General features: G+C 41.0%; 1 protein-coding gene and 1 long non-coding RNA gene across 2 annotated transcripts in view; one reads left to right on the top strand and one right to left on the bottom strand.

Moving 5' to 3' along the window:
- The window catches only part of LOC119486577, a 341,860-nt gene that overhangs the window by 291,142 nt on the left and 37,748 nt on the right, over positions 1-12,970 (top strand). The window lies entirely within an intron of this gene.
- pdhx (pyruvate dehydrogenase complex component X) overlaps positions 1-12,970 on the bottom strand; it is a 34,258-nt gene that overhangs the window by 10,465 nt on the left and 10,823 nt on the right. Inside the window, exons 4-7 of the mRNA XM_037766754.1 lie at positions 9,061-9,257; positions 7,821-7,919; positions 1,216-1,381; positions 644-791 (exon numbers count right to left, since the gene is read on the bottom strand). Of these exons, the coding sequence (XP_037622682.1) occupies positions 644-791; positions 1,216-1,381; positions 7,821-7,919; positions 9,061-9,257 (610 nt within the window). The remainder of the gene's footprint in view (positions 1-643; positions 792-1,215; positions 1,382-7,820; positions 7,920-9,060; positions 9,258-12,970) is intronic.

Here is a 12,970-nt window from a genome sequence, read left to right as displayed (position 1 = left end):
CAAAGGAACAACTATATGTATAAACATTCTCACCTAATGTTTTGTCACTGAGTTTGTTTGCTTATATAATTTGCTTTATGAACTAGTGTGAGCCACTTCAAGCTAGCAGAGGCAGCCAAGCAGTGAGTAAAAAAGTAGATTGGAAATTATAGATTGGAGCTATATGCGCTCTGTGTATGACTAACTGTGGGTGTCTTATCAGCCGTTCAATGTGATGTGTGGTAAGTGAAGGAAGAGCAGATCTGATCGGTGTCAAATATGGATGTTTTTAAGATCCCATAAACACACTATTTAAACCTCTGGAGGTGAAGCGCTTCGGGGTCTGATTCAGCCACTTACGCCCCGTTTGTACTCTCTTCATAACCCGTACAACATGTGAACTCTCACGCACTCACACCACGCCGGGTCAACGCAACCTGAGAGACAACATGTACAGAACGAGAGCTTCCTTCGATGCAAAAGACTGTCCTCTTTGTGAAAGATGCAGTCATGTGAAAAAGCCTGAAATCCACATCTTCATGGAAACGTTTCCTTCCAAATGTTACTGACAAGACATTCACAGAAGGACATGACACTAAACATGTGCATGTAAAGAGCTAATGTGTACACGCTTCCTCAAAGCAGCGTGTTTTGTTTTTTTTACCTTTGGCCAAGTCTTTGCGGAGGTGCATGACGGCAGCCATGTCGCAGTCGACCGAGGCGTACGCGTGGGGGATGGTGGTCTTCGATTGCGTTAGTCTCTGAGCGATCACACGGCGGACGTTTGAGGCTGGGATCTCTGTGAAAGTGCCCTGAGGGGGACAAGCGGAGGGAGGGTGGAGGTAAATAATTGAATGAGGGGGAAAAGGGCATTTTGAGGTGGACAACAAGGAAAGACAGGGGAAAAGGAAAAAGAATGATAGTCGGACATATCTCGGCTGCCATCAATCACTCAAGAAAATGCATGGGGTTAACAATGTAAAGGTGCTATTGACAAGCTTGTTACAATGAGTTAATGATTGCTTAGGGGTGATTAAATGGGTGCATCTGGCTGTTCATAGACCCAGTCTTTGACATCAATAGGTCATATTTTACAGCATACACAACTCAAATTGGATATGGTGCAAAACAACAACAATAGAATTCAGAAATAAAGATACAAATCTGTTTGTCGTTTTCTAATAGAGGACTACAGGAATGAACACCAACAACTATCAATGAGGAGGGAGTGCTCACCGGTGCTCCTGGTTTCCCTGGTACAGAGAGAGGAGGTATGTTGGGTCTGCTGCCTGGGGGCGGAGGGGGAGCTGCCCGGGTGGGGACGGGCCTCGGAGCAGCCGGGGCAGCCATGGCTGGGGTTGCTTTGGGCGCAGGAGATGTCTTCAACAGATTCAATGCATCTCTGTGAAAGTACAAAAAAAAAAAGATATATGCGGGCATCGTTTTATATAGTAATTTGAATATTTTTATACAAAGAAATGTATACAATACTTTTTCATCACTATAACATTACATATCATTATAAGGGCTGTCAATCGATTATAATTGGATTTATCGCATGATTGTCTATAGTTAATCATGATTAATCGCAAATTAATCACACATTTTTTTGTCTGTTCAAAATGTTCCTTAAAGGGAGATTTATCAAGTATTTAATACTCTTATCAACATGGGAGTGGACAAATATGGTTGCTTTATGCTAATGTATGTATATATTTATTACTGGAAATCAATTAACAACACAAAACAATGACAAATATTGACCAGAAACCCTCACAGGTACTGCAAAAAATATTCTCAAATTAGAACATGGCAAACTGCAGCCCAAACAGGCAACAGCAGCTGTCAGTGTACTGACTTGACTATGACTTGCCCCAAACTGCATGTGATTATCATAAAGTGGGTCATCACTCGTGGGTACCCATAGAACCCATTTTCATTCACACACTTGAGGTCAGAGGTCAAGGGACCCCTTTGAAAATGGCCATAACCGTATTTCCTTTCCTAAATTTAGCGTCAGTTTGGAGCTTTATTTAGCCTTTTTCACGACAAGCTAGTATGACATGGTTGGTACCAATGGATTCCTTAGGTTTTTTAGTTTCACATGTATCTTCACAAGCTTTAAAACTGAGCCTGCTACAACCTCTTGAAGATTGACTGCGGCCTGTCGGGTTTGTAAGAGGTTAATTAAAAATCGCAAGTAATTAGTGCATCAAAGAAGTTTGTGGCGTTAAAACGAATTTGCGTATACGCGTTATTATCGTCTTAACTTTAACAGCCCTACATATTGTTATTCTCTGACAAGACTGACCAGAAACCCACATACAACTGCCCACATTGGTGATAATCACAGGAATAGGAATTCCAGTGTATAGGCTTAACTTTTTGTTGGTATTAATGTACATCTAGGTTCACACTTTATACACTGTTTTATCACATAGTAAACAGGAGTAACTCCGGAGTGAGTGGGCCACTTGTTATTTTCCATTAAGGAGATAGAGGAGTGGTGAGGGTGGAAATAAAGAGGCAACAATCTGTAAATCTACCTAAACCACTCTGGCAGTCAACACAAACTGGAGCATTGGCTCAGAAAAAAAACATGATGTCTGGATGAGATTAAATATTCAGGAGATGTTAACACATGTTCATTCACAAACATTTACATGAGAACAAATGCTTCCCAGCCTCTGCTGAAATATTTTGCAGACTGCAGTAATGCCTTTGTGTCAATGTTATTTGGGTCCATCTTTGTTGAAGCACGCATGTGAACTGGCTGATTCCTACCCAGTATGCCCCTGTTAAACTGATGAACTATGCTATTTCAAGCCTCTGGCAAACTTTTGCCTTTTCATCCTGTTTTTCTTCATTTCTGCAATTTATTAATGATGGCCTAATTTCTACTGTGGAAAACTAAAAAACAAAAAATCCATTCTGCTTGAAGAGTGCTAAGTTTTATTTTACTTTGCTTTGACCAAACGGAATTACAATTGTATTAAAAACATCGGCATAACTTATGATAGTACAATAATACATTATTCACCCATATGCTCCCACTTGCCAGGCTTATAAAGTAGCACGCTAGTTTTATCTGGTTTGTATTTGTGTCTGGCTTGTTGGGAGAGGTAACTTTCGGTTATCCTCCGGTGGATGTTCGTCATGAGAATAATATGCTAGTCACAAACAAACGCCGTGAGGGCAGGGTAAGGCCAGGCAGGATCAGGTGTCAGCTGCTGCGAGGGATAAAGTTATTCAAAACCATGGCTTCATTATCCTTGCCACTGGCATAGTGAGCCATAGACATCCCTACATATGAAGCAGCATCTTTTTCCTAAGGCACTACAATAAAAATAGCACGGACTAATTCATTCTTTGGTACAGACACCTAGTGTTATGCTGCATAGTTTAAAAACACTCTTTATATCTCAGAGGAGTGTGAATTTTCCACGAACAGATGCTCCCACAGCTAACCTGGGGGATTATTTCTACCTGAAGCTTAGATAAAAAAAAGCCAGAAACATTACTCTTGGAATTAAATCAATTATATCACATTAGCCTGTTAGATATAATAGGGAACATTTCACAAAAAAGGATCTCTTCTACTGCTACATTTTACACATACAGTTCTTTATTTCACTGCAGTTTCATAAAGGTAGTAGAGGAAGTGACGATTTGAGTTGGGTCAGGATCATACAGACCGCTAGACCACTGAAAGATCTGCCCTGGATTTTTTTTTTCTTCATTCATTTCGGTCTTAGCAGCGAATGAGGTGGGAGTGGTCGGTATCAGGTGCGCCTGCTTGAAGCTCTCTGGTTCCAGTTCAGTGCACTGGGGTCCACCTACCCTACACGCATCCAGCCTTTTGTCCGGACCACCTGCCTCTGACCTCAACACATAGCCGTGAACAGTGTGGGCCCCACAGCTATTTCCTCCATGTCCCTCTCCGAGCCGTAGCTTTCTATTTCCTCTAGCACACTAACTCCTCCTTCACTCTCTCACTGATAGGAGCATTTGTTTTGTGGAGCAACTGAGGCTACTTGGAAATCCCCCAGCTAACCTGAGTGGACCACATCTGCTGTTTAAATGATTATAGACCACCATATAAAAAAAAAAAAAAAAGGTTTATGTGTATAATTTGAATGCTTGTAAAAAGAGGACAGAGCGAGCAAATGAACAAAAAAAAAAAAGGATCCAAAATATTTCATATTCTTCAGTGGCAGTGTATTAGTAATATTCCTATATAAATTCAAGAGGAAGTCCAGTCAACAGCAGCAGCCTACGGTGGACACTTGACGATGACGCCATAGATACCGTTTGTGTAGCCGGTTGGCATGTACTTTTCACACTCACCATTTACACCCCTACTGACAGCCGAGCTAAAGGAGCCTCTGAAAGACTCGGAGAGAGTGAGCAGAATATTAAAAAGGGGAACGAGGCAGCACATACACACACACACACACACACACACAAAAGCACCAAATGTGCACACATGAATAAACTTTGCCTTCTACTGCCACCTAGGACAGGCTAAAATGGGAGAAAGGCTGGTGTAGTCATGGGAGCTGCTCCACTGGACTGGTGTGTGTGGTCTGCCTTTTTCATTCACATGAAAAAAACAAATTGAGTCCAGTGTACAGCAGGACTATGCTGTGGTCTGACTGGTCATTTTCTAATAACAGTAAGAGAAGATGGTAACTCTAGTGAAAACACCAGAGGAGCATCACAAGAACACAGTAAGCCCACCTACAACCACATTTGCATTGCAAAAAAAAGAGAAAAATTGGTCCAAATCATCACTTTACCCCTCAAAGAAGTTGTCAGTCAAAGTGTTGCAGCAAGGAGATGTGCTTTGGAAACAATGCAAGGCTTTACAAAATATAGCAACAACATTGTAGGGAGACGATATGACAATATGACTGACTTTGACATGCCACTACAAGACAGTAACATTCTTTTCTAACAGTCATTTTATTTAAATGTCATTAGGTATAAGTTATTGTGTTTTACCTATTAAATACTGTATGTAGTTTTTTTTGTGTATTCTGATTAAGTGAATAATTTGAAGTTTTAACTTTAGCTAAAGTGCAGCTCTGGTGCTGTACATGCCAGAGAGGTCAGGCATCAAGAAACCCTCTCTTTGTTGATGAATATCTGTGCTGGTCAAGGTCAAACAAAACTACTCCTTTGGGCCAGCCCCCATTGCTATTTAACCCATTTTTGTGAGAGTTGCCATTCACAGTATTAAACGTCTATGCGGCTGGATGCACACAGTGAAACAAACAGTTCGTCCAGCACTAAATAACTTATATTTATTTTAGATATGTTGACTAGAAAGCATCAATTTGATATGTAATTACTGAATATTTACATTTAAGCTAGACTTTGTTTTTTCAAACTAACAACAAGCACAACCAAAGCAGCTGCTTATATCCTGGCTACTTACAGTTAATGGGCTGTCGTCTTGTTGAAGTCTCAAGATGTGTATCTTGCTTTAACTAATGTAATACTTCATGCTTAATATGTGAAATCATGAATTTCTCAAGTGTCATCCTCTCTACATAAATGGCAGCGTTCCACCTGCATTTACACAGTCATACAGTCATTCTGGCTGTAGGACAATATAGACAAACACCCTTGCCTCTTGGCTAACGTCGCTATTTATGACAATGATGAAAGATAAGGGGAGGAAAAAGTAGTCACACAAAATGTGTTTCTTTGTACCCAATCTGTATTTAAACCTTGCTTGTGGATTATGTAACATGCTATGATCTCATCACTGGGTTGCGTGACCTCTTGTTATTCATGCCCACTATAGAGGGGCCTCACTAGAGCGGAGGGTGGAGGGACGAGGGTGGAGGGAGGGGTAGCTTTTCCCTGGTTTCAGTCTTATCTGATGTACCGAAGGACAAAGGAAGGGGAAATCTATTCGGCCCGCTCTTGAAGGAGCTAAGCCTATGTGAAACTTTTCTCACCAAGACAACATACAAGCTATAGCCTATAGGTGCAGCTATTCTGGGACATCAAAGTGAACACATCTAAATATCCAATAGACATTAGTTAAAAGGAAAAAGGTTAAATCACACCAATTTAAACATGTTGGCATCAATCGGCTACTCAATACGTCCCAAATATGAACATTTTACCCTTAAACAATGCTAAACAAAGAAAACTCATGCCATCCTCCGGTATGTTCGTTGGCCAATGTCTTGCTTTACCATAGTTGCCACTGACTACCCTATGATACGCTATGAAGCCAAACTTTGGCCAATGAATTTCTAATCCAATTGATTTTTTGAGTAAGCAGCCATCACACCAGATCACAACTTACTAATTACTTACTGTATGTCTATGGTTGGATTTTAGGGGAAATTTTAAAGGATGTTTTCTTTCTTTTTGTAATTATATTGGATACTCTACATATAGCTGATTTATTAGCAGGTTTTCCAAACTAATAAACATTTGTATTCATCAGTATCCATTCCTGAAGTTATGTATTCAACACCCTCAAATGCACTGTTTTTTCCAAATGGAAAATAATAAACCTTTCATTCCCAAACTAGGTAATGCCTTAAAAGTGAAGCTCTGTATACTTCCTTTGTGTCTGTGGCTTGGCCAGCAAACTGTTTGGAACAGCACATCATTCAATCCAGAAAGGTCTCTTAGCAAAGATACGCATTGGTTTTTGTTAAACTTCTTGGAGTCTTTCATGTCTTACAGGAACCTTCCTCTGCTTTCTTTCACCAGCAACCTTTCTGAAGACTTTCTGGGCCAATTAGCTAGCCTAGGTGTCAGTAAAGTGCATTGGTGAGCCACTCATGCAAATCCTGAGTCCAACAAATGGTTTAGAGAGAGGTAACTGAGCAAGCATTCCAAATCAAATCATTGGGATATAATTAATACTGCATTACGTATACGAATGAAAGACAACAAAAATCTGATACTGCCTTTTCCCAACAGTGTTCCATTCTTGCTATTTAAGAAACTTTTTATCTTCTGATTTGTCATCAGACCTCAGAGAATAAAAAAAAAAATACTATTCTAAATTGGATGAATAAGGGTGCATATGAGACGCTCTCTCAGCTGTAAACACACTTGTTATTGGGATAGATAAAACAGGCGTTTGTAAACGTATAAATCATAGTGGTATTACTATAAATCCAGCTTTAAATTAGCCTTTTTTTTTGCTACATTTACTACGAGGTATGCATTTGGAGAAAAGGCTTCGCTGAATTTCAATCTTTAGTTATCATTCTTTACTGTGTTTGGTTTATGAAGCTTCATATATATTTCTCTTTCACACACACACATCCCAGAAACCATATGGTCTGCGTTTCTATGGTCACCAGTGGGTCCTGGAGACTGGGTTGCTATGGCGACCGAAGTTGCTTAATGAGATTCCCCAGCAGGGTGTTAGGTGGGTAACGAGAGTATTCAATCAGGTCCCTACTGACAGCAGGTAACCATTAGAGTTGTGAGTGTGTGTGTGTGTGTGTGTGTGTGTGTGTGTGTGTGTGTGTGTGTGTGTGTTCACAGCTTTCTATGTGTGAATTCACCACATAACGGGATTAATGTACCTGAAATCTTAACCACCATAGTCACATTTTTTCACTTATGTAGTCTCTCCCACATCTCCATTGTCATTCACACCGCTACAGTGTGGCTATAACCTTTCGTGCTCTGACTGACATGTCTTTCCCTCAGAGATACTCCAGCGTTACGGTGGCCACAAGGGGACACCTCCAATCTGTGCCCTCGGGCCCATTACGATGCTAAACAAGCACGTACAGCTGATACATCACTTTCCTTTTTAAACAAATAAAGCCGACCCATTCGCCCATACTCACTCCTTGGTGACAAGTCCTCTTCGTCCAGTGGGTGTGGCCAGTTTTGGGTCTACACCGTGGGTGTCCAGGATATGTCTCGCTGCTGGACTCAGACGTAACCTGGACGAGGAAGAGAGACAGCAAGGCACCATTTTATAATACAGTTTTAAACATTAATCCTGATGGTTTATATTATAGAAAAAAATGTATTAGAGAGAAGAGTAGGTAACCAAGTCCTGGTCCAGAAAAAGGATGATTAAAGCATTTCAGTCTAGCTTTAAGATATCACTGACCGTGGGTTCAGAAAACACGGTAAAGACCCATAGCTCAGATACCATCTAGTTGACCTAACTTTCCTTAATATAGCCCATCTATCGCTTGATATGCATTCTTGCTGCACAACACATCCACCTTTCATCTTTCACCCCTGTCAAGCCGGTGCAGCCAGGGTGCAAATCTGAAAATGTGGACAGGCTTCAGCGTAAAGTGTTTGCATAACAAATAAGGCCTGTTTGCTCTGTGGCAGCTCTTTTGCTTTCCACGAGAGCATTTGTTGTGTAAACAGGAGTAGGTAGGATCTCACACATTTCGGAATGTGAACAGAGAAAGATGATCTTATTCAGCCAGCATGTTAGACGGCGGTAGATATTGTGAGATCTAAAATCAGCATCATGGTACATGTGTACTGAACAAAAAGGGAGAAGCTTTAGTTCATCCTTCATGTATCATATGCCAGTCTTTTTTTGGGCTTTGCATTTTTCATCATACAACTCAATGACACACAGCCTGTGATATCATGGTGGTCAACAGGACAACTGGTTATCCAATGATACTATCTACACGACAACCAAGACAAAACAAACATGATAATACATCAGAATAGAGTGTTGGAAATGCCTTCAGCTCTTGTCACTTATTTTAATTAGCATGGCCTGTTAAACTAAACATTGCACTAGTCACTAGTATTAGCTAATTTGCAAATCAGATGACTCAGAGCTGACTCATACTGTGGGTACTTTAACAAGCTTGACAAAATTCAAGCTCATTTAGGGGTAAAATGATCAGTTTGGGGGCTGGAAAGGGGCAGCATATGAATCAAAATCCTATCAAGATGGCAAAATTGAAAGTTTAAATGTCCACAACCACTGCTGCCTAGAAGATGTGACCCTCCATTATGGCCACAATAGGTAGTTATTTGATTAATCGACACAGTACACAGGTATAATTTTAGCAGTTAAAAAGGAGGAAGGGTGACACTCACGGTCCTGACGTGGCTGGTTTTGGTGGGGTAGCTGGAGAGGGAGCAGCAGGGGGCACAACTGGGGCGGCGGCTGCATCTGTAGCAGGCGGAGCTGCAACATCTGGAGGGGGCATATCAACCTGCTTCCAGTCCTGCCCTTCCTCCACCATGAGGGCGATGAGAGTGCCCAGGCGCACATTGCGACTTCCCTCCTCCATCTGCAAAGCGGGTGAGTGAAGGGGAGAACATTAGTGACACTGGTTCAATCACTTCAAACTGCGTAGAATAAAGGGGAAGGTCTCTTGTTTTATGGTTTTGAAGCAAAGATAATCAATTAACCAGTGGTCATTGAACAGATAAACATTTTGACAGCCATTATTGGGGGGACCCTCTTGACAAATGCCTTCTCATTCGCATCAATTTCCATCGTTTCATTTTCTCCCTCTGTTAACCTGACAAATCATACAAAAACCCCAGCTGTGCTGCAATAGGTTCTTGGGGTGCAATGGATGTGTTTTCATGCTGTTCAAAGCTTGACAACTATTGATTCACTATCTTGTTGCGGAGTAATCCACTGCAAGCCTTGCGCTACTCTCCCCAAGCTGTGCAAGGTGTTGTTCCTCCGTCAATATTGATCAGTTTAAATGAAAGGCCAGGCACAATGCACGGGGCTGGGCTGCTGCACTTCATCTTCTCTTTTCAAAAAGGTATCTGCTTAGTGAGCTGCCTCCTAAAGATGTAGCTCGATATCAGGAGAGAAGAAGATAGGGAAATAAAAGGAGGGACGACTAAAAATGGCAAACATATATATGAGACCCTGGCTGTGCTGCTGTATTGAATCATCCAACACCACCACTGAGCCAAGAGGTAACCTGCAATTTCTAACGATTGACCAAATGAAAAGAAAATATATCATTTCACAATAAAATGGTGCAAACTGAAAGCTCCATTAGTAAATTCACAGTTATCAACATACTCCACCCCAACCCCCCTCCCCCTAGCAGGCTTGTAGCACTCCAAAAATCATACCCACCTAACTGGAAAGAACAGCAGAATATATAAACACCTGCGCTCACTGGTAGAAACTAGAGCTGCTTATTCTGTGCTTTATGCTTTAGTTCAATGTAGACCTGCAGGTTGAGCCAGTAAGTGTCATTGCAAGGCAAAGCACTGTTGTATTGGGGCACTTAGAGTTAACATTTACCTGCTAATAAAATATAAATACTTTTAAAAAGGCATCTGGGACTCATGCACTTCCCCGCCCCATTGACTCCGCCCTAGGTTGCAAAACATTTTAATGACACAACTTTCCGATGAGTTATAAACCTGAAACAATAGGTCTGATGTGTGATTAACACATAACTGCTATGGGAGGCGATGGATGGGTGTGAAGCGCAGCAAGGCCTTCCAGGGAAATCCGGACTCCTGTAAATTTCCACACAGATTTCTCTCTCCTCAGTCCCAAAGGGATTTTTTCCCATATGGTAGAGAGACTAATGTACCTCCCACAATAGCCGAGGTATCAAGCAACGCTGCAATATGTGATACGTTGTTTCGACAGCCATCAATATATCTGTGTGTAACTGAAGAGGAAAACATGACCCTAAAGAGACCAAAAGACGGGATCCATAATATGCTACATTTATTCATTGCAGAATGAAGTGCTGACATAAATACATACACACCCTATATGACAACAATAACACAACACATTATGCAGAACACTGAATGTATTTGGACAACCCACCCAAATAGATCAGCACCTATCCAAAAATGAAGTCGAGTGGCAGCCTAATAGATTGGTACACTATACAATTACTAGTAAGCTTGTGAATTGAATGTTGTTTTGCTGCTGACTCTCTATCCTTAGCTCCACCCCCCCATCTCTCAGGTTGAGAATTTATTTGTGGCGGTTGACCCTGAGGGAAATGTTGTCAAATATGTATCCTACCCTACTCTGGATCAGTGTAAATTTAGATTGTCTGATTGGATGTAGACCTATCATAAAAAACACGGAACTGCGATTTGTAAGGCAGATCATGTTGAAGACCATTCGGCATTACAGTTTGCTTTACAGACCGAATGTGTGGTTGAGCAATATAAGAAAACAGTTCCCAAGAAGCCTGCAAGCCAAGTGTATTTCTCACAGAATTGGAAGTTTTGAAAACCATGACAACATAGAGTAATACGCCACAAATTAATCACAAACTGCATCAGAGACACCAAAAGTGGTTTCATTTTAAGGCCCATCCCTTTAGAGGTAGTCACACAAACACACACACATACACCTCACTGCTACCATAGTTCATGGGTGGATTCTCACAGTAAAATCACATGCGGTGTAAACAGAATGCCTGCTGGGTAGTTGCATAAACAGATGCTTAGGACACTGAAGTGGCGTGGGGCTCAACACTGCCATCAAATGGTTATAGAACACACTGAAACCTATGGGAAGTAGAAATGATGCTCGCACCGACCTCAGCTTTTGCAACGGTTCAAATATCCGCTGTGTGGCAAAGCTGGTTTATGCTCAAAGAGCTGCTGCTGAAAAAAAAGCTAGTAGTAAAAATCCCATCTACACTGTCTGTGAGCATGAAGAAAGATTCAATCTTCACAACCTAGGAGCATGAAACACCTCTAAAACAGTTTCTACGATCACAGGGAGCATGGTATACAATGAACCACACACTTTAGACCAGATACAATTTTTTTTTGTCAATGTCAAATTGTGCAGTGTGTAGCATTTCTTTTGCAAATACAATGTTTATTATGTAATTAAATTAACTATTTTTTTTAACATGAATGAGTGACCACATTAGGTAATGTGTGATCTCTGATTTTAATGCCGTGTTCTGTTCTCCCAGCCATTCTTTCTATGATGCTTAATGAAAATCGGCCCATAGCTGTGAAGAAAGACAGCGTGCTATGGCCTGATCCAGTCTTTTTAGCCTTTTCTTATGGCATCATTCTCACTGTGAATAGCCTAACAGATCTCAAACAGGGCTCTTTAAGGAGCTCTCCAGAGCCCATCAGCTAGGATAATGATATTACAAAGTGAGACTGGACCATTTATGCGGTTTAACCTACTTATCTCTCCAAACTGTTATCATACAGCCATACAAGCCCCCTGAGAGTCTAAACAGCTCAGTTGCAATAAACTTGGCCTCGACAATTATCAACAGTCCTTTTAACATTGATTACGCTTGTTGGCTGATGTAGCTGTAAAGCTTGTGATGTAGATTCCCTGATAAAAACGTGATTATTCCTGGTTAGTTAGTCAGATGTCACAGGGGCATCAGATCATGGTCAAACAGCGTACAAACAGGGCTGGTAAACACAGATCAACCCCTGATTTTATAGTGTTTGAGTAGTTGTTTTGCAAAAAAGGAAGATGGATTTAGCCTTGAAATGCATATACACAGAGAAAGAGAGAGAGAGAGAGACAAGGTCTGTCTCTGATCAATAGAGCATGACAGATATCGCACAAAGAGGATTGCAGCCTTTGTCTGAGAAACAGCAGTCTGCTATTCCAATGTAATCTCACACATGAAAAACACAATTCAAGATGCAGCTTACAATTCAACTCATTCCTTCCGAGCATCATGTAGCTTTCTAAACATATAACCACAACATTTCTGGGTTTTAACCGTCGAGGAACCTTTATCTATTCCATACTTTCTATCTATTTCTATCTATAATGTGTCACCTCAATCCCAACTACTTCCCCCAATGCACTGCTGGAACCTTCTTTAAGAAAAATATGGACTGTAAACTAATTCAGCCCTTTTGCCAACAGCCTAGAGGCTATTTACTCTCATTTTTTAAATTCTGGATCAGACAAAAGACACACACTTTTCACCCAGTTTTTTTGACCCAAGGATGCTGCACGGTTAGAAAATGATTTATACCAACAATTGATTTAGAGGACACA

Source organism: Sebastes umbrosus, chromosome 4 (genome assembly GCF_015220745.1).
Source record: "Sebastes umbrosus isolate fSebUmb1 chromosome 4, fSebUmb1.pri, whole genome shotgun sequence".
In the NCBI taxonomy this organism is placed as follows: domain Eukaryota; kingdom Metazoa; phylum Chordata; class Actinopteri; order Perciformes; family Sebastidae; genus Sebastes; species Sebastes umbrosus.
The sequence above is the reverse complement of the archived record's forward strand: the minus strand, read 5'-3'. Positions and strand labels throughout refer to the sequence as shown.